This window comes from Podarcis pityusensis (assembly GCF_964106645.2).
Source record: "Podarcis pityusensis genome assembly, chromosome: 1".
In the NCBI taxonomy this organism is placed as follows: Eukaryota; Metazoa; Chordata; class Lepidosauria; order Squamata; family Lacertidae; genus Podarcis; species Podarcis pityusensis.
The window spans coordinates 51,517,301-51,540,225 of NC_138028.1; the positions used below are offsets into that span (position 1 = coordinate 51,517,301).

The 22,925-nt window shown below is 46.0% G+C and overlaps 1 protein-coding gene across 9 annotated transcripts in view; it reads right to left on the bottom strand.

The window, feature by feature from the left end:
* Positions 1-6,993: 6,993 nt before the first annotated feature.
* The window catches only part of LARGE2 (LARGE xylosyl- and glucuronyltransferase 2), a 46,507-nt gene continuing 30,575 nt past the window's right edge, over positions 6,994-22,925 (bottom strand). For 8 of the 9 annotated variants that reach the window (XM_081001626.1, XM_081001623.1, XM_081001619.1 and 5 more), the window contains 14 exons: positions 20,784-20,941; positions 19,110-19,369; positions 18,336-18,418; positions 17,871-17,994; positions 15,785-15,956; positions 15,256-15,360; positions 13,649-13,761; positions 13,322-13,447; positions 12,989-13,144; positions 12,013-12,176; positions 10,932-11,210; positions 10,594-10,740; positions 9,693-9,888; positions 6,994-9,570 (listed from right to left, as the gene is read on the bottom strand). In XM_081001626.1, the coding sequence (XP_080857752.1) occupies positions 9,373-9,570; positions 9,693-9,888; positions 10,594-10,740; positions 10,932-11,210; positions 12,013-12,176; positions 12,989-13,144; positions 13,322-13,447; positions 13,649-13,761; positions 15,256-15,360; positions 15,785-15,956; positions 17,871-17,994; positions 18,336-18,418; positions 19,110-19,369; positions 20,784-20,901 (2,241 nt within the window). In that variant the 5' untranslated portion in view covers positions 20,902-20,941 and the 3' untranslated portion in view covers positions 6,994-9,372. The remainder of the gene's footprint in view (positions 9,571-9,692; positions 9,889-10,593; positions 10,741-10,931; positions 11,211-12,012; positions 12,177-12,988; positions 13,145-13,321; positions 13,448-13,648; positions 13,762-15,255; positions 15,361-15,784; positions 15,957-17,870; positions 17,995-18,335; positions 18,419-19,109; positions 19,370-20,783; positions 20,942-22,925) is intronic. The other variant, XM_081001627.1, reaches the window with a different exon arrangement.

The following is a 22,925-nucleotide window of genomic DNA, read 5'->3' on the forward strand; positions in this document are numbered from 1 at the left end:
TCTCTCTCTCTTTCTCTCTTTTACACCAGTGTGTGCCTGCAGCAGCCTCCACAGCCACTCTAGGTTTGTTTTGTTTTTGTTTTTATTTGGGGGTGGGGAGCAGGGAGGAGGAGCAGGTTTCAAATCTTATCTGCAGACCAGTTTGTTTAGCTAAGGAAACTTCAAGTCCAAAGAGCCTGTGGGCTTTTCCTGTTTCTGAATTCTCCGTACTACTAAACCAAAAATCCAGAAATATGAATTAACAAGTCCTAGGGTCCAGAGGGGGTGGGGTGGTGGGAGTGGGGACCAAGCCTATCCAATAAGCAGTATTCACTATTGTTTTGACAGGAGAGACAAAAAGGAATGGGGAAGGGTTTTTCACTAAGTATCTAGTGCACACTCAGGCTGGGGATTACTAGATTGGCAGCTTTGGGTTTATCCACTTTTTTTTCCAAATAGGCAAGTGAAATAAATTGCTGGTTTGGGCATCACATTGGCCCAGGAAGCTTTTGCTGAGGAAAAGGAGAAGGGAGGGGGACTAATATAATCAGCCTGGGGTTTCAGAAAAGCGGGTCACGACTGAAATGAAAATTCCAACTTTTTTTTTTTTTTGTACACTTGTCAAGCAAAAGTGATATTCCAAACAGTACAGCACATGTCCCAAACATATGGCCCAAATAGTAAAAAAAAACAAAAAAAAAATTAAATGCCTGTTTCCTTTGTTTCCTTTCTCTTTTGGTTACAAATGTAAGGAATAGAAAAGCTGTTTTTTTCAGGCTGACAGTCCGATTAAAGAGGTAGATGGGACCTTGCATGGTATAGATTAGAAGTAATAGTGTCAGTGAGATACAGTGAGTCTTTGTGAGTCCGTGTGTCATCGTTTTGGGCACTGTTTTTTATGCAAGGGCAAAATCTTTGTATCTGGGGGAAAAACAACTTTTTTAAATTAAAAAAGAAAAAAGATATTGAGGTCTTCCTAGTGTTACTTAAAAATAAGATCAAGGTAAGAAACATTGTAAAAATTACAAAAGTGCTATTTGTTTCCTAAACAAGTGATTTCTATTAAAAAGGTGTCAGAACTGGAGAAAATGCTGTGTACTTAGAATTTTTTAACACAGGTTTTGCTTATGATGTTGCCATTCTGCTGTGTTTCTGTTTGAAAAATGCCTTGGGGGTGAGTGTCGAGAGATTGTCATGCCATTCAAATAGCCTGTGGGGTTGAACTGCATCCAGTCTGCAAACCTTCCTCCAACTGGTGGAATTTCTCCTCTGTTAAGCTCTCCTAATTAACTCTTGTGCTTAAAAGCACAAGAGAGCATTGGCAGCATTTAAAAATCTTTGTCGTTATAGCACCTAGATTATAGGGAGAACGTGGAGACAAAGGATTTTAGCGTTGAGATCTGGCTCTGCTTAGCACAGCTTGTCTGTCTTCTGAAGCAAATTGTCGCAGTAATTTCATGCTATTAAAATGCTGGTGCTGGACATGAGATGAGCGAGTCTGAAATAGCCACCTTTGCATAGACAAGTGCAAACGGCCAATATTTCATACCCTTTCACTTCCATGGCAGCACTCATGTTGGCGTAAGTCATGGCAGTCAGCCCGGGTCCATGTTAGAAAGTCTCTCCTCTGTCAGACAGCCAGTGATGGTGCTGCCATGCTTTTACTATTCTGTGTTGAAGAACTATGCATCCTAATGCACTTTATTTACATAATCACCTGAATTTTGTTCCTGCCACTCATGGTTTGTGGCGGTTTCTTTACTTCTAGCCTCCAGTCTTGTCCCTCAAGGACTCCTCAGTGACACTCAGTTATGCTCACGGTCCAGCAGCTGATTTTTTATCACTATACATATCAGTGAAGAGTAAGGACAATTCGTGTCAAATAGCCTTAGCTTTTCGTTTGAAAAAGATCAGGCCTTACCATTTGACTTTTGATACTCCGTAGTGAAGTTGGCAGCTTTCTAAGTACCTGGTGTTATTAGCAAGTAAAGCCAGAAGGCAGCCAATCAGGAAAATTGCTCAGAGGAAATAACACTTTTTATAGCAATACACAGAGCAAAATATCGTTTGGGGCATGTTTGAGAGGCCTTTTCATCTTGTGACCTACCAAGACAAATGTAGCCCACCAGATCCCTGATAATCCTCCTGGTTTTGCCTGCCTTTGAGTGCAGCAAACAAACAACCATGTGTGTTGGGTGGTTTGCATTTGGCTTGATGGGTCACGCAATTTGCAAACCTACATTTAGATATTCTGAGTGTAACGGGTGAAAAATAGACAAGTCCTCGTATTTCAGGCCAGAAGCTGGATTTCCAGCAGCAAGGAACAGGAGGAAGCCAATTACCCTCTTCTGGTTGATAAATTGGTGTTGGCTGTTGACAGAGGCAGGCGAATGGGATTTCTGATTTCAGCTGTTCCCATGTTCATGTGGCCCTTCCTTCCCCTCACCAAACACACTTGCCATCCTTGTATTCTTTTCCCTTAAAGCCATAGGTTCGTTCAGAATGGCCACACATGCATGAATTTGGGCAATGGCCATCATGCCCTCTTAGCCTATGATGTAAGGTGCAGGGAGTGCAGAACTATTCGCTTTATCTTAAACATGGAACAGGTGCCAAAAATAGTGATCTTGTGTTGAATTCTATGCCTCCTTTGTGTTCTGCAAACCCTGCAGTGTCGTCAGGTCATGAAAAGTTGTACCACACAGTGCAGAGAGGGAAGACGAGAGCTCAGTGCAAGGCAGTTGTAAGGGGAAGGGGAAGAGATGTGTTGATCTGCCCTGAGGAAGGGGCATTTGTCTGCTACCTTCCACTTTTAAGCAATTTAAAAACTGTGCCTCAGCAAAGTAGTATTAATAACATGCTACCTTTATGCCCCCACAATGGGGCTCACAGTTAACCCCTGGTACTTTCTGAAGGGAAAACAATTTATTATACTAAGGTCTCCCATGTGTTGAAACCTTGCTTTGGATTTAGCCATGGGGTTTTTTTTTGGGGGGGGATTACTTTACATTTGGCCTCTCTTGACTAGTGACATCTGTAGTACAACTTTGCTTAGCCTGCAGCACTGGAGTGATCAGCTAGTTTAAAGTGAAGAGCAGCAAGGTACTCTTGTGAATCTTTAATTGTGTCATTCTTCTGATTTTGTGTGTACTTCTCTCCTTGCCCCTTCACCCCTGCCTCGCTGGCGTCTCCTGTCCTGGAAATGCCACCAGCTAAGTATAAGAGGGATTTGGCTTCTGGAAATATAGCAGAAGGAGAAAATAAAGTTTGGGCATGTTTTGTCTAGCTGTGCAGAAATATCCTTGCTTGGGTAGCAGATGTGTCAGATTTCCTTTTGCCTTGAGAAAACGTAGGGGAACCACAGTATCTTTGTTCATCAGGGTAACAAGTTTGTCACCCTGATTTTCTTAGAATTCAGAAACATAATTAGTACTATGAGAGGACAGTGTTCTGCACCTGAAGGCTGGATCCTGGCTAGTTGCTTGCATGCAGATGACATTGCCTATTTACATCCTACTCCTAAACATTCTGCAGGAGTTGCCTGCTATTGCCGCCTTGGCTCATTTGTGGTACGCTGTGTGAATGTCAGGGTGTATGCTCATGGGCTGGTGCAGCAAAGTCCAGAGAGTACCCATCCATATTTGAGGATGCAGCTGGGAGTTTTTATTTGCAATTGAAAATGGGAATAATCGATTGTGTGGTCAGACTCCATTAGTTGTTGTAAGGTGGAACCTATTTGAACTTGTGACTTTTCTGGTGCTAAAGAAGTCTTGTACCAGATTTAATCTTTTTTTTTACTGAAGAGACACTGTTACAAGAATAACTACAGCTTCCTAGTTGTTGGGAAATTGCCGCAAGCATAGCCCATGCATTTGTGATTGGAAAATACAAATTAGAAGATGATAGGCAGTACTTGTGCAAAAACATTTCTCTCATTCAGCCCAACAATTCTGTGTACTTTCAACCCCCCCAGCCCCAGCACTGTAACATTGCTATTTTAGTTTGGTGCCCTTGGTCAATCCAGCAATGCAGTGTACATCTAACAGCGTCCCCATTCAAACAGGTTTGCAAATGCAGCTATTTCCTGTGTCCCACACACTTCTAAGTATAAGGGGGAAGTCCCACAGTTGTATCTGGGTCCAGGGTAAGCAGAAATGCCTCCCCCTCCCCCCAATAAAGTTTAGGAGGCTTTTTTTTTTTTTTACTTGTTTTCTAATATGTATGCAGGTTACAACAATGCTCAATTATGTGCTAAATCCCGGTTTAACCCTCTGCAAATGACATTGCAGGTAACAAAAACAGAAAGGCCTAAACTCAGTGACAATTACAGCATCTAATTTCCTTCCCATCAGCTGAGGATGATAAGAAGCCTCTTTGTTATGGGGTCTATAATTTTGCCCAGGTGCTGAGTGTTTCTTTACGTGACCAAGAATGGACAACAGCAAACATTCCCAGGTGAAGCTGTCATTAGCTGCATCAGTGTTGGCAGCTTTTAGAAATGGCTCTGCACAGCACCTCCATTTTTATTGTGGTTGGAATAAATAGTTATTGACCCTGGCATTTATCATCCCCCTTCCCCTAGCACATGCTCCGCTTGAGTTTAGCCAGGGCTCCCTTTGCAGCTCAGTTACGTGAGCCTAGAGGGTGAGTGTTGGGAGTCCACCATCCACTCCCCCAGCAATAAGTGCTGTACCTGCATCCCAATCTGCTGGGGAGTCTGCTCACTCCACAGTGCCACACCTGTACATCCCCACAGTGAAGGAAGGCACCTTGTTGAGAGAACGTGCTTTAGCAAGGATTGGGCTAAGCTGGTCCTTCACTCTTCACTCTTCCTATGGGATTGAACAGCAGGGGTCTACACACCCTTGCTGGTTGCATTGGAGTCTTTCAGTAGTACACCAATTGAAAAGTCCTATTAGTGCCAATTTACATTAAGAACAACAGGCCTGTGAGAAGTGAACCAAGACTAAGAACGGGCATTATCAATAAAGTTTTATCTTGAAATTGTATGTCAGTTTGGTCATATCTGAACTAGCAAATACTGAATAGTCCTTAGCTTTTCTACTCTGTCAAGTCCAAGTGGTTTGTTGGATGTTACACTCACCTGTGGCTTATGTTGTAGTTTCATTCCATTCTTCGGTAGTAGAGGAAACGGCAGTGGGCTGCTTACTAGCCAACTATCCCATCTGTGTCTCAAGACCATTGTTGAAGCCAGAATATTTCTAGTAACTGGAATAAGGACTCTTTGAAATAAGTGGTCTGTGAAAGAGGCCATGACCCTAAAAGGAAATTCACAGCCTTTGTTTTTAAGGCAGTGGGTTTCTAAACCCTCCTCCCCCATGTACACTGATGTATTGATTCATACATAGCCAGCATCCTCCCATCTCTTCTTCTCCTGATGTTTGTGCCAGATAAACTCAACCTCACTCGTACTGCCTCTGCATCCATCCTGAGTTCCCATACCTTTAAGTGAACTGGGCACAATATTGCTTTCACAGATCAACACCCTGTGAATGTTATATGGATGCATGACTTCTGTTGGTTAGGTGGGTTTCTTTTTTGTTAAGTTTTTCTTTTTCTTTTTTTAAGAAATTGAATAGCCTGGTGCTCATAGTGATTTGCAGTCTCTTTGCTGCCTTCTTTTCTGTAGCCTTCCAGTCCCTTGTGGGTTTGGTACAATTGTGTCTAGATTTTAGTCTATTAAGGTGGGAAGAAAAAGAAGGGGTCCAGAATAAACGATCAATTTGTATTTATTTAACATTTTACTAAATAAAACTATGAAATCTATTGTCTCTAGTTGTTTATCATGCAGCTGTGTTCATGTGTGCTCACCCCCCTTTGCTTTGTCCACACTGAAGCTGCAAACGAAGAGAAATGCAGCTTCTCCCATCAAAGCTGAAGGTTTAACTGAAAACAGGTATGTTGTGCCACACCCTAAAGGTGCAGACACTGCAGGCAGATCAATATTGGCACTTCCAGGATTTGGAAAGGCGGCTGCTTGCCAATCATGGCAGGGGTACTGCCAGGGAGCTAAGAATACATAATTGAATGAAACTAAGGCTAGCCCAAGGCCTAATTCTGTCTTGTATTTCTAGTGTATGCCCCATATAAATAGAGAACACTCAGAGCTGCATTTCAGCTCCCCTCTCCCATCCTTTCAATTCTCCTCACTTGGCCTTTTCCCCTGGGGCCCCATTGCAACAGTTTTCTTCACCATCACATGCTTATAGTATAGGCAAGAGTCTTTTGTCCATTTAGTGCTCTGCTATCCTATATTGAGCTCCTTTCTCCCATTTTCAAAATCCTCCAATGCAATGTGGTCTTTTCCCAGGTGTACTGACCTTATGCTTCCCTCCAGTCCTCCTCATTCTACACTGTTCTTCTGAGCAGTTAGTTTGCAATATCTATGATATCACAGCTGATTAGCCACAAAAGCAGGTAGGGGACCTTTACAGCACGCCTGCAAAGCTGAACCTCTCCTATACTTATTATTTCTTGGCCTGTAGAAAAATAAAATATAAAGTTTTATAATGGTAAAGAGTCTGGGCTTCAGTTTTCCTTCTTTACAGAATTTAAAGCTCCCTGGACCTGCAAGGAGAGTTGGCAATGACCTGAACTTGGCAAAGTCTACTGCAGTCACTGACAGCTTGGTCCTATAAGGGCTGTAGAGTAAGTCAACTGGGCTTCAACGTCTGGTAATAGCTTCCTGTATGGATTGTGCCAAGTGGGTGGTAACTAAGTTTTACTCAGAAAGTAGACCTGTTGAAAATGATGACTAATTAACTTGTCTAAGGCTCCCTAACTTCAGTGGATCTACTTCGAGTAAAAGAAAGTTGGATACCATGCAGAATACTTTCCTGTCCCTGGCAGATTTGTGGGTTGTAGCCAAGAGTTCTCTGAAGGAATTGTTTCTCTAGTTTGTTCTCTCCCCTGTTCCTCATTTTCATGACTAGTAGAAATGAGGAAAGCATTAATACTATGTGGACATAATAACCAAACAACTCTCACAGCAGCTTGAAAAGGATTTTCCTCAAAACTTTAATGTTTTTTAAAAAGAAATACTTGTGCCCATGCTGTACAGTGCTCAGTGTGGGACAGTTTCAGCGTTTACATCAGCCTGTCTAGAGGGATGGAAAACTAATCCCAGCACTTTGGAAGCTCTTGAATTCCAGGAAATCAAAGGAAAAATCAAAGAGTCCAGCAGCAGAAGACCCTAGACAGACTCCAGAACCAAAGAGAGAAACTACCAGGAAATCTATGACACCCAAATCATTTACAGCTTGTGAGAAATCGCCTTAAATTATATAAACAGCAAGGAAAGAGTTTTCCCGTTACATCTCCATCCTTGTGCTCCAGTGTTTGATAATTGTGGACCATGGCTGGGCTGAAGCTGCTCCCAGCACAGACATTCAGCTACAGCATTCATTAACAGACCCTACGTCAGTTGCAGATACAGCAAGATGCACATGTGTTCCTTTTTTCAAGAAGTGGAATTAGTCCCTTCGAGCATCAGGTTCACCAAGCAGCTATCAGGACGGCAGCCTGCATGCAATGACTTGCCTACTTCCATGGTTGCACAGACTTAATCTGTAATCAGCTGTGACACTTAACTGCATCTAGACTGAAGACAATCCGATTCCATTATGGACTCCTGCACAAGGCCCAATTGTGCAGTCCTTGGTCCTGATCATACAAACACAGTTTGAGCTAATATTTACTCAGGAAAGCAGCTGATCAAGGCCATATTCCAGCAGATATAGGAAGGGCAAGACTTGCGTTCCTCCATGGGAGGGGGAAAGTATGTTTGGCAATGATGTGCAACATCAAGCTAAACAAGATTTACTGAGTAGTAGCCATGATAAGAGGTTCTATTTAGCTCTGGTGAGATGAACTACACCCGCATTTTAGATGTGGGGGTGGGGGGCAAATAGGCAAGCAGGGTTTGGGCTTTTTCCAAAATGCCCCGCTTACACATTTTCAAGGATCCTCGCCTGAACCCTGTTGGAAAGAAGTTCGTTTGGACTAAAGGGATCTTGGTTTCAGCCATGTACTCACAGCAAAGCATGTGCGCTATATAGCCCCTGGAACAAGGACCTGGTTTTCCTTACACTAGGCTTTTTTCTAGATAGTAACGTTATCCATGAAGTAAGCACAAGGCAGGTTGGAGAGAAGGTTCCTTATCAACACCCCTGACAGCCACATTTCTTGGTGGTGGTCAATAGCACCGAAGGCAGAATGTGGGTGAAGCAACAGTTGTGACTCTTCTTCCTTGTGTAGTTGTGTGTGTGTAGGGAAACCCTGTGCTAAAATATTTTCTATTCCAGTGCAGGGCTTCTCTACAAACACATCATAAAAAGGAAAGGAAAGGCCGCACCCATAGAGATAAGCAGGGTCACATGCAGCCCCTAGACCTCAGGTTCCCCACTTTAAACTCTTTCAGAATAGGTCCCACATCATCCTTTTCCCACCAGTAAAGCCCTGATCCATGACCAACAGGAAGGCTATGCAGATTTGTAAAAGGCAGGGTACAGGCAACTCCTGTTTTGCATGGGTTCAAAGAACGTGCAACTGTGCACACATACACTGGTTTTGGACCTGCAAGATGGTGTGACAGGGCGGGGTGGGCTTTTGCATGCTCCACCGACATGCACAGTACCTTGAAACACAACCCATGCACAAATTGGGTTGCCTGTATATGCATACAGTCCCTCTTGCCACATGTATAGGAATAGCTCACATAAGATTTTCTAGATGCTCACTTTATATGATTTAGTCATAATTGACTAATTGGTTTTGGCTTGGAGGGGACAACTGAAAGAGCTGGAAATAGGATGGGGCTACTACACTGATAGAGGGACACAACACATTAGTAGAAGTCTCAATTTCCACAACCAGTCTACGTTTCTACCACAGGAAACAGGTGACTGTTTAAGGCATCAGGCTCATGGGGTGGGAAAGGCCCACCTTCAAAACAGCAACAGAGGAAGTTGCCTTAGAGTCAGGCCACTGGTCTGTCCTCATTACCGTCTACACCAACAGGAAGTGGCTCTCCAGGATGTCACCTCAGGAGCACACCTTCCCTCCTCTTCATTCCCATGCTTCCCCCCTCAATTTGGAAACAGATGTACACAAATGTATGTAACTTGCCTGATTTAGATTGGGAGCATTGTTTTGATTGGCTCCATAGCCATGAATGATATACCACCTGCCCCAACCCAACCGGCTGCAATTGTACCCACAACTTAGACAAAGTGTGTAGCACCCGGCTACCATTGGGAGGGTGGCTCTGCCGTAGGTCTGAACTGCTCCAGGACATGAGCGTGGTCTGCTGTCCCTCCTCTGCAGGGCATGAGTTGCCTTGCACGGACTGTCCTTTGGTGTGCGTCTTGCCATTCACAGGCTTCTCTCGGCGGTGAGGTATTTGAGTGCAGCAGCGCCGTATTTGCGCGACAGGTCCTGGTGAAACTCCTCCCGCAGGGTCTCCAGGCAGTCGCGGTAAGTGGAGCTCAGGCGGAACTTGGAGATGTCAAAACTGGGTGCGTGAGGCATATGGATCATGAAGGCATTGGGCAAGACCAGCAGCTCATTCTCCTACAAAAAGGCATGAAGTTGCTGGAAAGGCCGGCTCCCTCGGAAGCCACACACCCCAGCCCTGGATTTCAGGGAACGCATAAAGAGGCAACCTTGCGGGAGACATTAAGCATCACACTCACCTGGGCGTCAAGCTCCATGATGTGAGACACCTTGTTCCAGCCAAAACCGACAAATCTCTGGTCATACAGGGGGCAGTCGCGCCTCACTACAACGTAAGGCTCAAAGTGCAGCTGCCACTCCACGCGATAGGGCACCGTGGCTGTCCGCCACTTGGCATAGTCCGTAGGGGCATGGCCCTGAGGCCACACATGGTACCTGCACACAGATACACAAGGGAGCTGAGAAAAGTCTGCACCTCGGACTCCTTGTCGCCTAGTATGACACTCCGACCACTGCACCACACTGCCTGGGGTAGCCAGCCTCTTAGAGCCATTCTGAACCTCTTTAGTCAGCAGGGCAGGATTGGGCTTGGATGAGGGAGATCGGGCTTCATGTCTTAGCTTTGCCACAGACCCACAGCATGGCCAGGGCAAAGTCACCTTGGTCTCAACTCCCCATCTGTAAAATGGCAATGATGCAAATATGCCCCTGTGAGTGCACAGCTGTGCCCTAACAGGTGGCTGGGAACTGGATGAGCCCAGGACTAAGAAAAAGGGCATGAGGAAAAGCAGAAGAATCATAGGATCCAACAAAAAGTTGGGGGGGATGGAAATGAGGAAAGGGATTATTTATTTAAAATATTTATACCATGCTCAGCACGGGGCTCCAAAGCAGGGAGAGGGGACAACATGGAATGAAAATAAAGAGGGGGCAAATTGTGTCCCTACATCCCAACAGAAGAATGAATGCACATATGCCAGTTACAAATGGCCAGTCAAATCTTAGGCTGCAAGCCACCACTAAGAAGGGTTAAGTGCTGGGGCTGGTCAGGCCTGTTATCTGGTTTCAGAGGGCAGTCCAGCAATTGGTTGAGCCAACATTTCAGCTGCTAGCGAGGGTTTTTTTTGTCCCAACACTTACCTGAAGGTATAGAGGGAGCCCATGTCCAGCATGGAGAGCAGCTCCGCTTTGGATTTGGGGAAGGTGAGGCGGTAATGCAGAGTCTCAAATGCAGGCACAATGAGGGCTGCCTTCCTTTGGGGCAGCTCAAGCTGCAAAATGGAGGTCCTGAGGCACAAAGGGGAGGGGGAAATGCTGTTGGTCTGTTGCTAAATGGAGGAGTCCAAGCATCCTGTATCCCTTCCCCATGAAAAATGTTCAGTGCTGGCATGGGACCGACACATACTGGTGGAGCCATCCTCTCCCAGTATGGAAGTGTCTACCGCTTTACACAGGCTGGGAAAGGGCAAAGCACGCACCTGAGATAATCATAGAGGCCATACATAGGCAGGAAGTCAATGTCTGTCAGGAAAACGTAAGATGTCTGTGCATTCTTCAATGCTACGTTGCGCAAGAAGTTGACCGGGTAAAACTGCCCTTCCTTGTACACAATGTGATAGGCAACGTTCCTGCGGTTACTCAGCACTTCCGAGGCCTGGGCATAGCGCAGGAATTGCTGGGCCTCTGCATCTGACATATACAACGCCAGACTAATGGGGCCTGTCCAGTGTTTGCATATGGCCTCCAGCATCTGTAACCTGCAAATCAATGGGACAAGTCAAGAGTGCAAGACACCCTCAGTTGGCAACAACAAAAAGCCACAAGGCTGAGCCACCCAGGCCTGAAGGAACATGAGAATCTGCATCCAGTCCTGCAGTGAGTTTTTCCTTCCTGGTTTCTTGTGTGTGCAAGCTTCTGTTGATAATTGTATCAGAGGGGGCTGTCTACACTACGTCCTGGAAGCTGCCACCATTTGCACACGATTCCTTGGCTTCTTAAAATATAACCTTACAAACCTTGGCACAACTGATCTGGACAGTATTGGTTTTGTGTTGCCCCTCTTCCTAACTATTGCCCAGCCCTTCTGCCACCATCAGAACCATTCTTTTAATGGCTGGCTTGCACCATTGCACCCATTTTCTGACTCATGCAGCTAGTTTTTGTTCCTTTCATAGGTTTTATCTTCTATCCATTCTTCATAATCCTCAAGATTCTTCCTTCCACCACATAGAAAACTGCCATAGTTCTTCTATTCTAGTATTCAAGGGATACTAGTCATCTTTTGCTAAATATTTCCCAGCAACTCTGGGTGACAGAAACCCATTCTAAAAAATAAATAAAAGCAGAATTCTCTGGAAAGGATAGTCACCCTCGCAGCTGGGCAGTGAGAATATTGCCGCAGAGATTTCCAGTTTGATTAACTCAGCTTGGGCACAGAGGCCTGCTGGACCAATAAATTCATATAAAAGAGCCACAAGCTGGCTGGACGTTTAGCTCCCAAGCAGAAGAATTTATGCTGGAAGGCACAACATCTCCCCCTCTTCCTTTCCCATCTGGTACCTGTCCATGGAGAGCTGAGCCACAAGAGTGACATCAATTGCATCAGCCAAGATCGGGAAATCGTACTGCAGGAAGAAGAGATGCACCCGGTGCTGAATAAGGCTCTGCCTCCGAAAATCATAGCAAGGATCGTCTTCATCCAGCTCCTCTAGGGCCTGCTGGAGCTAAATTTTATGCAGGGGTGAGAGGACAAGGACAGAGTGATAAGGCTAAGTTGGCAAGTTGACCTAGAGTGAAGCACAGCCACAAAGCAGCTTTAAAGGGCAGGGTTTCTAGAGCCTGAGATACTGCTGGGAGAGTGGGGAGGGTCCGGAGCAGGGGTCAGCAAACTTTTTCAGCAGGGGGCCGATCCATTGTCCCTCAGGCCCTGTAGGGGGCCAGACTATAAGGGGGGGGGGGGAATGAACGAATTCCTATGCCCCACAAATAACCTACAGATGCATTTTAAATAAAAGGACACGTTCTACTCATGTAAAAACACACTGATTCCACGGACCGGATTGAGAAGGCGATTGGGCCTGATCCGGCCCTCAGGCCTTAGGTTGCCTACCCATGGTCTTGAGTTTTGTACTAAGCAGAACATAACCTCATCAGTCCACTAATCCTATGAAATAATGCGAGTGCGTTGTTCTGAATGTGGTGAAAACGTGCCAGATTTCTTTAGGTTTGCCATTACATTTTATTAGGCATAAAAACTAGAAGAATGAAACCCAAGCAAAATGGGTGCAATTAGAACAAGGACTAAAAATCATCATCACCGGGTAACTGAGCTGGAATGAAGACGCCTCACTTAGAAAAGGAGCCCGAGACAATCAGGGTTTTAAAGAGGCCAGGTTGCATAGTAAGGCATGCACATAGTTTTTTGAGCTACACACCCCCTCCATTTAAGAGAGCAGCTAAGTAAATGGGAAGTCTGGAGGGATTTTCCATTTCAGGCATGAGGAGAAGGGAGGAGGATAGAAAATTAGGCTCCTACCTGGCCACTGGGCAAGCTGGGGAGGCTGGCACAGCCAAAAAGCTCCCTGCGCAGCAGGTTGCCATCATACTCGAGGAAGGTCAAGTAGAGGTTCCGGAAGAACTCCACGTGCTTATTCTTCACCCGCAGCTTCTTGGGAGAGTTCCAGTGAATCACCTGAGAACAGATAGCTAAAACATAAGGCTGGTTACAGGTGCCAATCCACTCCACATCTTCAGTCAAGCCCCTGCAGAACTAACATTGTCCTAGACTGGCAATGCCTGGAAGGCTCAGCCAAGGGTCACTGTTGCAAAAGGAATTGAGGAAAGACTCAGCCAGGGGGGAAATGCCCACCTTAAGATCAGACACCTCTGTGTAGCACTGCTCTGCGCGGGTGTGATCAGAGAGCTGCACGTTCCAGAAGCAAGGGAGTTGGTATACCAGCGTTGGGCTCTGTTTGATCACTGCATTAAAAATGTCCTAAAAGAGAGATTGCAGTTTGCACACTGGGCACTCTGGAAGAGGAGAAAGGCCCAGAGTAAAATCAAGTGTGAAGCCAAACGAGGAAGAAATAAATAGGTCTTTATCCCGCTACAACCCACAATGTCTGCAGGAGACAAAAGGTGTGTCCGGGGGCCCAGGCTGGAGGACAGCGAGGCAGGCAGGGCTCAGAGCACTTGCCTGGTCAGCCAGCGAGGTGGACAGCATGCTCATGAGCTCCCGCTCGGCTGTCAGGCGCCACATCTGCTCCCAGCCGATTCGGCGTAGGCGCTCCAGCAGCAAGAGGATCACTCCTAGGAGAAGAGGAAACCATGAGCACCACCACGACTGGACAGAAGCAACCAGGGCATCCCTCAGCTCAACTCTTAACAATGCACTTCCACAATGTGCATCTTTTTAGAAGTGGAAGAGGGCTCTGTTTTCCTGGACCCCAGGAAACCTCCTTGTGTTGTTAAGATCCCTTTGGTGAAAGAGAGTTTGCAAACATCTTAATCAATAAAAATGCTATTTTAAAATCCTTGCAACAGGAGGAGTGGCTGCTCTTCAGTGTTGACAACCAAGCTGACAAGCATGGAGAACGAGTCTTTTCCTATTATTGCAGCAGCAGCAGCAGCAGCAGCAGCAACAGCAGCAGCAGCCATGAACTCTTTCCTGCCTCCCCACTAGGGGTGCCTGCCTTGCATGGAGAAACAGTTCTCTGGACAACCATCAGGTGGTGCCAAGATATCCTACAGACCTGCCAAGCAGCTATCCATGATAGAAAGCTTGTTTCTGGAGTCAGGTGTGCGTGTCTATTGCCACACCATTCGACCCAGCTCCATCGCTGGTTACTCACACTCTGAAATACCAGCAGCAGAATAGTTTACAACTTCACTGAACTACAACTCCAAGGTGTGTGTGTGGCAATGACAGTCAACACTGGCATAAAACCAACATAAGCATGCCCTACAAAAACTGTTAACGGTAGACTTGGAGGCCACCTGGTCCAGGTACCTGCTCAATGCAGAAAATTCAGAGAGAGAACACCTAAGAGACAGCTCCCATTAACTGGTCTCATTACTGAACTCTTTTTATTCTTAGGTTTTCCTAATGTTCAGCTTCTGTTATCCAATCCCAGTGGAGCTAGGTCTGCCCCTGGAGGCAGCAGGGAACAAGTCTATGCAGTCTTCCACGGGACAGCCTTTTGGGCATTTGAAGCATATTACCCTGCTCCTCTCTGCCTTTTCTTCAGGCTCTGCAAACCAGTCCCTTTAATCCATGGGCACTGTGATACTTTTGCAGTCCTCCGTTGGCCCCCCAATCACGAGCTAGTGAGAGGGTTGAAAGGTACAAAGAACCAAGAGAGGATTGTGGGGAAAGCACTGCTCTTTCACACTTCCTCTTTTGGCTCTCTTTGCTTTTGAAGCGTTGGATTAACTTTATAGGATCCAGCTTTTATCCAGATTCCATGGGAAGCCAGAGTGTGTGTGCACTATGCCTCTCAGGAGGCAGGGGTGCTGATCTGGGGAGGAGAGTAAGAAATGATCAGAGGGGGTGGCACCCACAGCATTCGCTCAAAAATCTGAATCTGCCATGGGTATGGAAAGGAAGCTACCTCTTCTTTCCTCATAGGACTAGTTTTCCTTGTGCTCGCTGGGATTTGCTCAAGACCACCTAGTCAACTTCACAGTTGAACCAGGATATCTGAACCTGGATATTGTCACATACAAACCCAGCACTCAAGCCACGGGAACAGAGGACTGCACAGACATCATGCTGTCATGTTCCCACATCCCTCTGGAGCTCACCTGTGTTGAAGCCACGTCCCAGTGCTGGCCATGGTTTATGGTTCTTCCAGAGATTCCCTAGGTACCAGTCACTTTGGTTTTCCACCAGCCCAATCACCTGTTTGTCTGGATTAAGAGATAAGAAAATGAGGCCAAAGGCAGCTTTCGGACTTTGCTTGTCAACAAGATCAGTACCCTGGAACTCACTCACTAAGGATCATCCCTGCTGTATAATTTTCAAAGGAGCAGAGTAAATGGAAAGACCACCGAGTAAGAAAAGAAACCCTTTCGGTATCTAGGGCCACCAGAGCTGTCCTGTACCATGAGCCACTGCCTCTGGAGAGGTGCTCAAAGATGGTCAAAGGCTGGGGCAGGGAACTTGTGGCCCTCCAAATGTTGCTGGACTATAACTCTCATTATCCTTGAGCATCTAGTCATGCTGGCTGGGGCTGATGATGAGAGAGCTGGAGTTCTCAAAGCATCTTGGAGGGTCACAGATTCTGTGTCCTTAGTCTAAAGGATCCCTATTCCCCCAGTGGTCATCACTTACCCGAGAACTTCCCAAAGATGGCCCACAGTTCAGCAATGTCAGTGGCAAAGGTGATGTCCGTGTCCAGGACAATGACCTTGGAGAGATCAGAGGGGAGAGCCTTTGTGAGCGTCAGTTTCATCAGCCCATAGATTCCAGAGTAGTGCTTGTTGGGGATCCAAGAGATGTCCGGCTGCAAAAAAAAAAAAAAGGGGGGGGGGGAGGAGAAACATTTCAGAAAAGGAGAACAGGCAGGCCAGTATCAGCATCACATGTCTGGTCTATAGCCAAGAAGCCTAAAATTGCTCTTGTTTCTAAGGTTTGAGCAACGAGACAATACTGAAAATGAGACCATGACTCTAAACTAGTCTGTATGTCTTTGGTGAGATTAAGAAGTGCTTCACACAAATAAAGTGGTGTGGGAATGCTTTCAACTGCAAAGATGGCGCTTCCACATGGCACTCCTGTTTTGGAGGGCAGTGGAGACAAATTGCACAAAGCTTGCACACAAATGGAAACCTCCATGGAAATGCAATTCCAAGCAGCCTCCATGTCCCTTGCCATAGCTGTGAAACAGGCCTGCAAGTCTGCAAGAAGGGATTTGGGGACTAGCGAACTTCATCAACCTGGTCATTATTAACATTTTCTAATGGGCTATTCTACTGATATTTTTGTGTTTTTATATTGTAAACCGTGCTGTGGATCTTTGGATGAAGGGTGGAATAGAAATTTAAATAATAATATAGTGTGGCAAGACTTCAAAGGCATCTATGGACTCCCAATTCTGCTCTAGATTTTATGGCCCCCTGCAATTTTCCTTCCCCCCCCCCGCCCACTAAAAATTCCCACCCCATCTTCAGTGAAAGCACATGGTCTGTTCAACCACAATCCACTTTCCTGTTTTCTCAAGGGTCAGAAATGTAGGGGGGGAAATGGAGTGTGAATCATTGCACTAAGCTTGGTTGGGTGAACCTTACCTGTCTAGATAGTTTTGGATGCCAAACATATACCTGGGCAGTGCCAATTGTTTTAGACATGGCAGGAAAATGCATGTTCTCCCACCCCAGATCTAATTTCACCTTTCTTCATCCAATTCAGCCAGAAACAATGGAGAGTGACTTTCTGATTCACAGCAGAATAAATAAGGCAACTCTATTGTCTAAAATCTAAGAGCTTTAATCTCAAAACAATTGAATCAAAGAGTACAAATGCATACTCCTGGAATCTGGCTACTTTCAAATTTCAAAAACAAATGAATTGTGTTTCTATCCCTTCCTATTTTATTATGGACAACAACTTCCACATAAAGTTTTGGCAAGAGCAAGAGGAGACTGCCTGGCACAGTGCCCACTGTTCATTAGGAACACTTATGTGGCCTTGGAAAACTCCAGGTGCTGCTTCAGGGCTCCCTGCCTTAATCTTTCTGCCCTTCTGTCACTTTGCTGAAATATTAGCATTCTTGGACATCAGAATCATGAAAGTGCATCATATAATCATTTCAAGTGCAGATTTTGGCTGCTGTTCTGTTGCAAAGTTCTAGGTGACCTTAAGGATGATTCATGACCTTTTAGATCCATTCACAAGCTTGGATCCAGCCACTATCCATCAGGGGGCTCAATTCCAAGGAAAAATGTGTTTGTTTATGTATATTGTATTTATTGTTTCTTAATTATGTTATTTAAAATAGTATTATTCTTTTGGTAGTAGTAGTATTGTTTAGTTTTTAATGTGGAATTTGTATTTTATGTTTACGTGAACACACACAAATGCACACACACAAACACACTTCTCCCACCTCCCCAGATATGTAAACCACTTAGAGATTCCTGCTGAAATGAGAAGCTTAACTTTATATATTTCTAAATCATTCAGATCCTGTCTACAGGTGCTTCCCACTCTACAAATGAAATGACAATAGTAGCAGATGAGAGCACAGAAAACAATGGAAAGGGTTTGCGTCTCTCATCTCCAAGCAAGCCATTCCTACGGCAGAGCCTTCCCTACAGGGCTGCTCACTTCATGGAAAGAGGATGTGGAGAGGGAAGGGAAGAGAGGGAAAGGGAACAAATGGAGAAAGAGAGAACGAGCCTGGCTTGATCTCCCTTGCCTTCAGGTCATCAGCATTGTAGAAGCTAACATGAACAGAGGGCACCATCCAGGACTCGAACAACATCTGCAGGATCTTTTGGGCCACAGAGTCAGTGATGAGATGGAAGTGAAGAGGGTTCTTCCTGCCAAGGAAGGAAACAGTTAATGCTTGCAATAGTTGAAAGCAAGATGCGAAATACATCCAATTCCCTCATTTTGCACCCCCCCCATGCAGCAGCTGATGCCTTACTATGCCACATACAGAACCCTGGCAGCTGCATTTAAGTGAAAAAGGATGGGGTCAGAGGACCCTAACTAGTCTTCACTTGTTCTATCTTTCCCCAGCACACCCAGAACTGCAGCTTGGAATCAAAAGTGCAGAAAGGCATCCTATTTTAACCCCGTCTTCAAGTCCTGGGAAACTCAGAAGCCTCCGCTACCTGCTCAAAAGAAGAGCAGCCTTCCCCACCCCCTCCAAGGTTACCTGTGGAAGAGGATGGATTTCACCAGGGTGACGACATCCCGACTTGCATTGTATCCAGCACAGACAATTGCAACGTGGAGAAGCTGTCCAGAAACACAAAGATGCCATCAGGCCTGGCCCCCCCATCCACAATTCACTGCAAGAGATCCTCTCCCCGCTTCCCCTCCAAGTGGAGCTTTCAGAAGCCGCTCCCCACAATACATGCAGAATCCACCTGTCCTGCCAGGGCCCTTTCTTCTTCATCCAAGTCAGTAAAAAAGGGTGAGCAGAGAGTTCACTTTTCCCAGAGCAAAATGGCTAATACAAAATGTTGATGCAAAACCAACCAGAGTTAGGAATGGACATAGAAACCAGGCGCAAGCAAGGACTGCCTCCTTGCCCTCAGGGGATTATCATACCAACACATATCTTAGGGTTCAGAAAAGCATTACATTGCAAAATAAATATCACGGTACCTACAGCAGGAAGCGGCAAGAGTGGGAATTATATGGCTACACCTATTCTCTTAGGGTAAGGGCAGCCAACGTTACAGCCTCCAGAGGTTGGGAATTACACCTCCCACCACTCCCAACCATTCTAAGCTGGCTGGGGATGATGGGATATGTAGTCCAAAACCTCTGGAGGGCACCGTGTTGGCTACCCCCATCTTAGGGAACATAACAGGTTCAGGAGCCTGAACAACAACACGGCTCTTCCTGTGCGACCCTTCTACAGTTTTGCCATAACTATTTGCCCGCAAGGTGCCTTGGCAGCCAGTTAGGACATCGCCTTTACCTCGCACTTCTGAACCATTCTCTGCTTGAGGCAGCCGGTGCTGTTGTCCCTTCCATCCTGGTCCTCTATGAACGGCGCTCCCTGCTGGCTGCTGTCCGTCCCATCCACAGCCTCGTCCTGCATCTGAGACTGGCTGAGTTGCAGCCTCAACAGCTGGTTTTCCTCTTCCACTTTCTGTACTTGGGACACCAAGGCCTCGTGGTTAAGGTATCGGCTTGACTGTTCCCCAAAGCAAGGCGGGAGCAGGAAGGAGCATCCATCTATAGAGGGGATCCCCGCCCCCCAGGAAAAGAAAACATAAATAGGGGAGTGGTGAGAGAAGGAGGAGGATGCATAGCCACTGAGCCTTTTGCACATACTTCAGTGAAACTAGAAGGACAAGTGGGAAGAAGGATGAGAGCGGGAACAAATATTTTATGCAGGTTTCTTGAATTCATATAGCAAGGTTGCAAAGTTCCAGCACTATAAAATATTCTCCCTATCTCTTTGCATAGTCCTACAATTTCCTTTTTTAGATTCAATTATATTAATTCCACCGGCTATCTTTCTCTGCAGTCAAATGGACTTAATATTAATTTAAGACAATTCAATATGAAGCTGAATGCTGCTCCTCAAGTGGGTGAATGTGAATCTGAACACTCAAGAGTTAATGTACAGTATCACCCCACACCATGAATGAGATGGGCAAGAAAGAAGAGAGTGGCATAACAGGAAGGGGCATAGCTCTGCCTCTAGCTTCTCCATTCATAACTTTGTGGCCAGAGAGTAGTACTGTATCAATGCAACCTAAGAAAACAATATTCTGAAAACCCAGCGCTCATTCTCTCTGTAATGTATTTTCTGGAGAGATCTGCCACTGACATCAGCAAGGGAGGGGGAAGGAGGCAACACCCTCAAGCCCTCTCCAGCGAAGACTCTCTAACGGCCATAAAGGCAACTGCCAGGGAGAAGAACCACACAACGGATGGAGCCCCAGCACTCCCAAGGTGAACATTATTACCAGCTCCAAGCCTGGATTGATCCAAGGAGGGCTTGCTCAGAATACTGGCCCTCTGCGGAGAGGGGCCACCAAGTGCAAGGGAAAAGGGTCTGTTTGTAAGTTCTAGTGTAGAAGATCCAAAGGTTTACAAGCTGCCTTGAATGCTGAGAAGCTGGGAACTAAATATGCTATTTGGTGATTGTTTTTAAATTTCCCAAATTGGAAATCTGGCCCATTCTTCATCATATATGAGAGGGATCAGTTCCTATGTGTTTGGGCTATGAGAAAATCACATACATCCAAGCAAGGCAGTGGAACCATCCTTCTGTCACCTTAATGTCTGACGGTGGTGGACTCTCTTTCATGGAAGGCTTTTAAACAGAGGTTGGATGGCCATCTGTCGGGGATTCTTTAGCTGTAATTCCTGCATTGCAGGGAGTTGGACTACATGACCCTTGGGGTTCCTTCCAACTCTACAATTCTAGGAAAGCTTTCCTAGTCCTGTTACGCAGGAGGAAACAGAGGTCACCCTCTGCCCAAAGGTCTCAAAGTGAGTTGGCAGTATAGTTGCAATTCCACTCTGGAGTCCCAGCTCCCACCCACGTGTACAGCTGCCACAGGGCAAATCTGTGGCACATGCTTTCATCACACCACTACCCTTCCGTTGTCCATGGGCCATCCTTGCCCTCACTCACACTCCAGATTACCCATAAAGAGGTAGAGCCATGAGATCAGGAAGACCAGGGTCACTGTGGCAAGCAGCAGCTTCAGCTTCCCACGCCAGGGGCACAGCATGATGGTGGCAAAGGTCATGTGGGCAGGCCTAGCCGCACCGGAGCCAGCATCCTACACCCTGCAAGAGAAGAACAAAAGAGTGAACCAAAAATGTTAACCGGCGGAATTGATCCTCAAAATGGAAACGGAGGACTTTGCTAGACTTGGCTTTCCAGAACCAGCAACAGCAGCAGCAAGCAGCTGAAACATTTGCCCCCAACTTTGGGTAAAATGGGCTTTGTTCTGATGTGAGTCCACAGCCTATGCATTTTGCACCAGCAAAGTCTCCTGATTTGAGGTCAACAGCCACATCCTCCTCTCCCATGAAGCCTCCCCAGTAGTGGGGGCCTCATTCATTCTCCAAAATGGCCAAGGGTGTCTTGAAACATGCTGGAACTGCAAAAGGTGTCACCAGGACTTCTAATAGCATTCGTGGGCACTGACAGCAAGCTGACGATCACATCTGAGGAAGCCAGGGAGTCCTCTCCGAGTCCCACCAGCCAGGATTTGGAAAAGCAAAAAGGATCCTACTCTTTCAACTCCCTTGGCTTAGCAGTAGATAATTTCCCAGTAGAAACTTGCCAAACAAAACTCCTTGAACTCTCAGCTGTGTGCTTCTTTCACCCTAATCAGCACCTGAGTCATCCAAGCTGAACCCAGTTCTAGAGATGCACGGCAAAGGGTAACATGAAGGTCCCTTGTTTTAACATATATTGCTGAAAATGATGCACACAGAGAAGACTTAACCCCCATAGAGGAGATGTGCCATGCACATCTTCAAGAAAAGCCCCTGATATCAAGAGGTTCTCCAGACTCACAGCCCTTGCCACTTAACCCAGCACTCCTTTATTCAGCAGAGGCAATTCATTAATACAGTGGTACCTCGGGTTACATATGCTTGAGGTTACACACTCCGCTAACTGAGAAATGGTGCTTCAGGTTAAGAAATCATGCTCCAGCGGCGCGGCGGCAGCAGGAGGCCCCATTAGCTAAAGTGGTGCTTCAGGTTAAGAACAGTTTCAGGTTAAGAACAGACCTCCGGAACGAATTAAGTACTTAACCCGAGGTACCACTGTACTTTCTTCCCAAGAGAAACTTGCAGCCCAGAGTATGAACAGCAGCCAGTACAGGTCATTGGAAACAGTGTTTGGTTTGGAGATAAGGTAGATGTCCTTGCTCAGCCATGAAGCTCACTGAGTGGCCTCTCGTAAAACATTATCTCTCAAACTACCTCAATTCACGGAATTTTTCTGGGGACAAGAATTCCAAAGCACTTTATTATGCTGAAAAGGGCTACAGAAGCGATAAAATTAATACCTACATTTCTGTTTAACAGCTTGACCAGAGCACTCTTGCGCTACTAAACCCTGGTCTGATGAAAGACAGATTTGTCAGTGTGTGCATGGCTCAAACCCTGTTTTCAAAGTTAGGGCCCGGCTCTGCAGTGAATTAAAATAAAATAAAATTTCTGCAAAAACGCATAGAACAATTTCCTCAGAGTTACAAACAGAGAGCAGGGCAGGAAGATTAGGAGCTGGGACTTTCCAGATAAGAAGATATAAATTGATGTTCAAAGCAAAGACAGAAAACTGAGAAATGACTACTCTTATGCAAGAAAGGAGATTCCGACTAAACATAAGGAAGAACTTTCTGATGGGAAGAGCTGTTCGACAATGGAACGGACTTCCTCAGAAGGTGGTAGACTCTCCTTCCTCTGAGGTATCTATGCAGAGGTCAGATAGCTATCTGATCCTCAGGGTCGCTTCCAACTCTACAATCCTATGATTCTGTGCAACGGGCTTCTCTCATGTCATCAGACTTTGGGCACCTCCTGGGGGTCAGGGGTCAGATGCATATTTTCCATTCACAAGCTCTCTGCAGTACAAAACAGGCAAGATAGACACTCCAGCTTGTGGTGGTCATTTGCTTGGCAACAGGACTGACTGGGCAGGCACAAAGCTGTGCAACCTACATGGGTGACTCTGAACAATGAGCTTAACAGTGTACCAGAGAATAGGCACTTCTCTTTCCCCTGGATACCTTCCATGGTCCCAAAGTTTTAC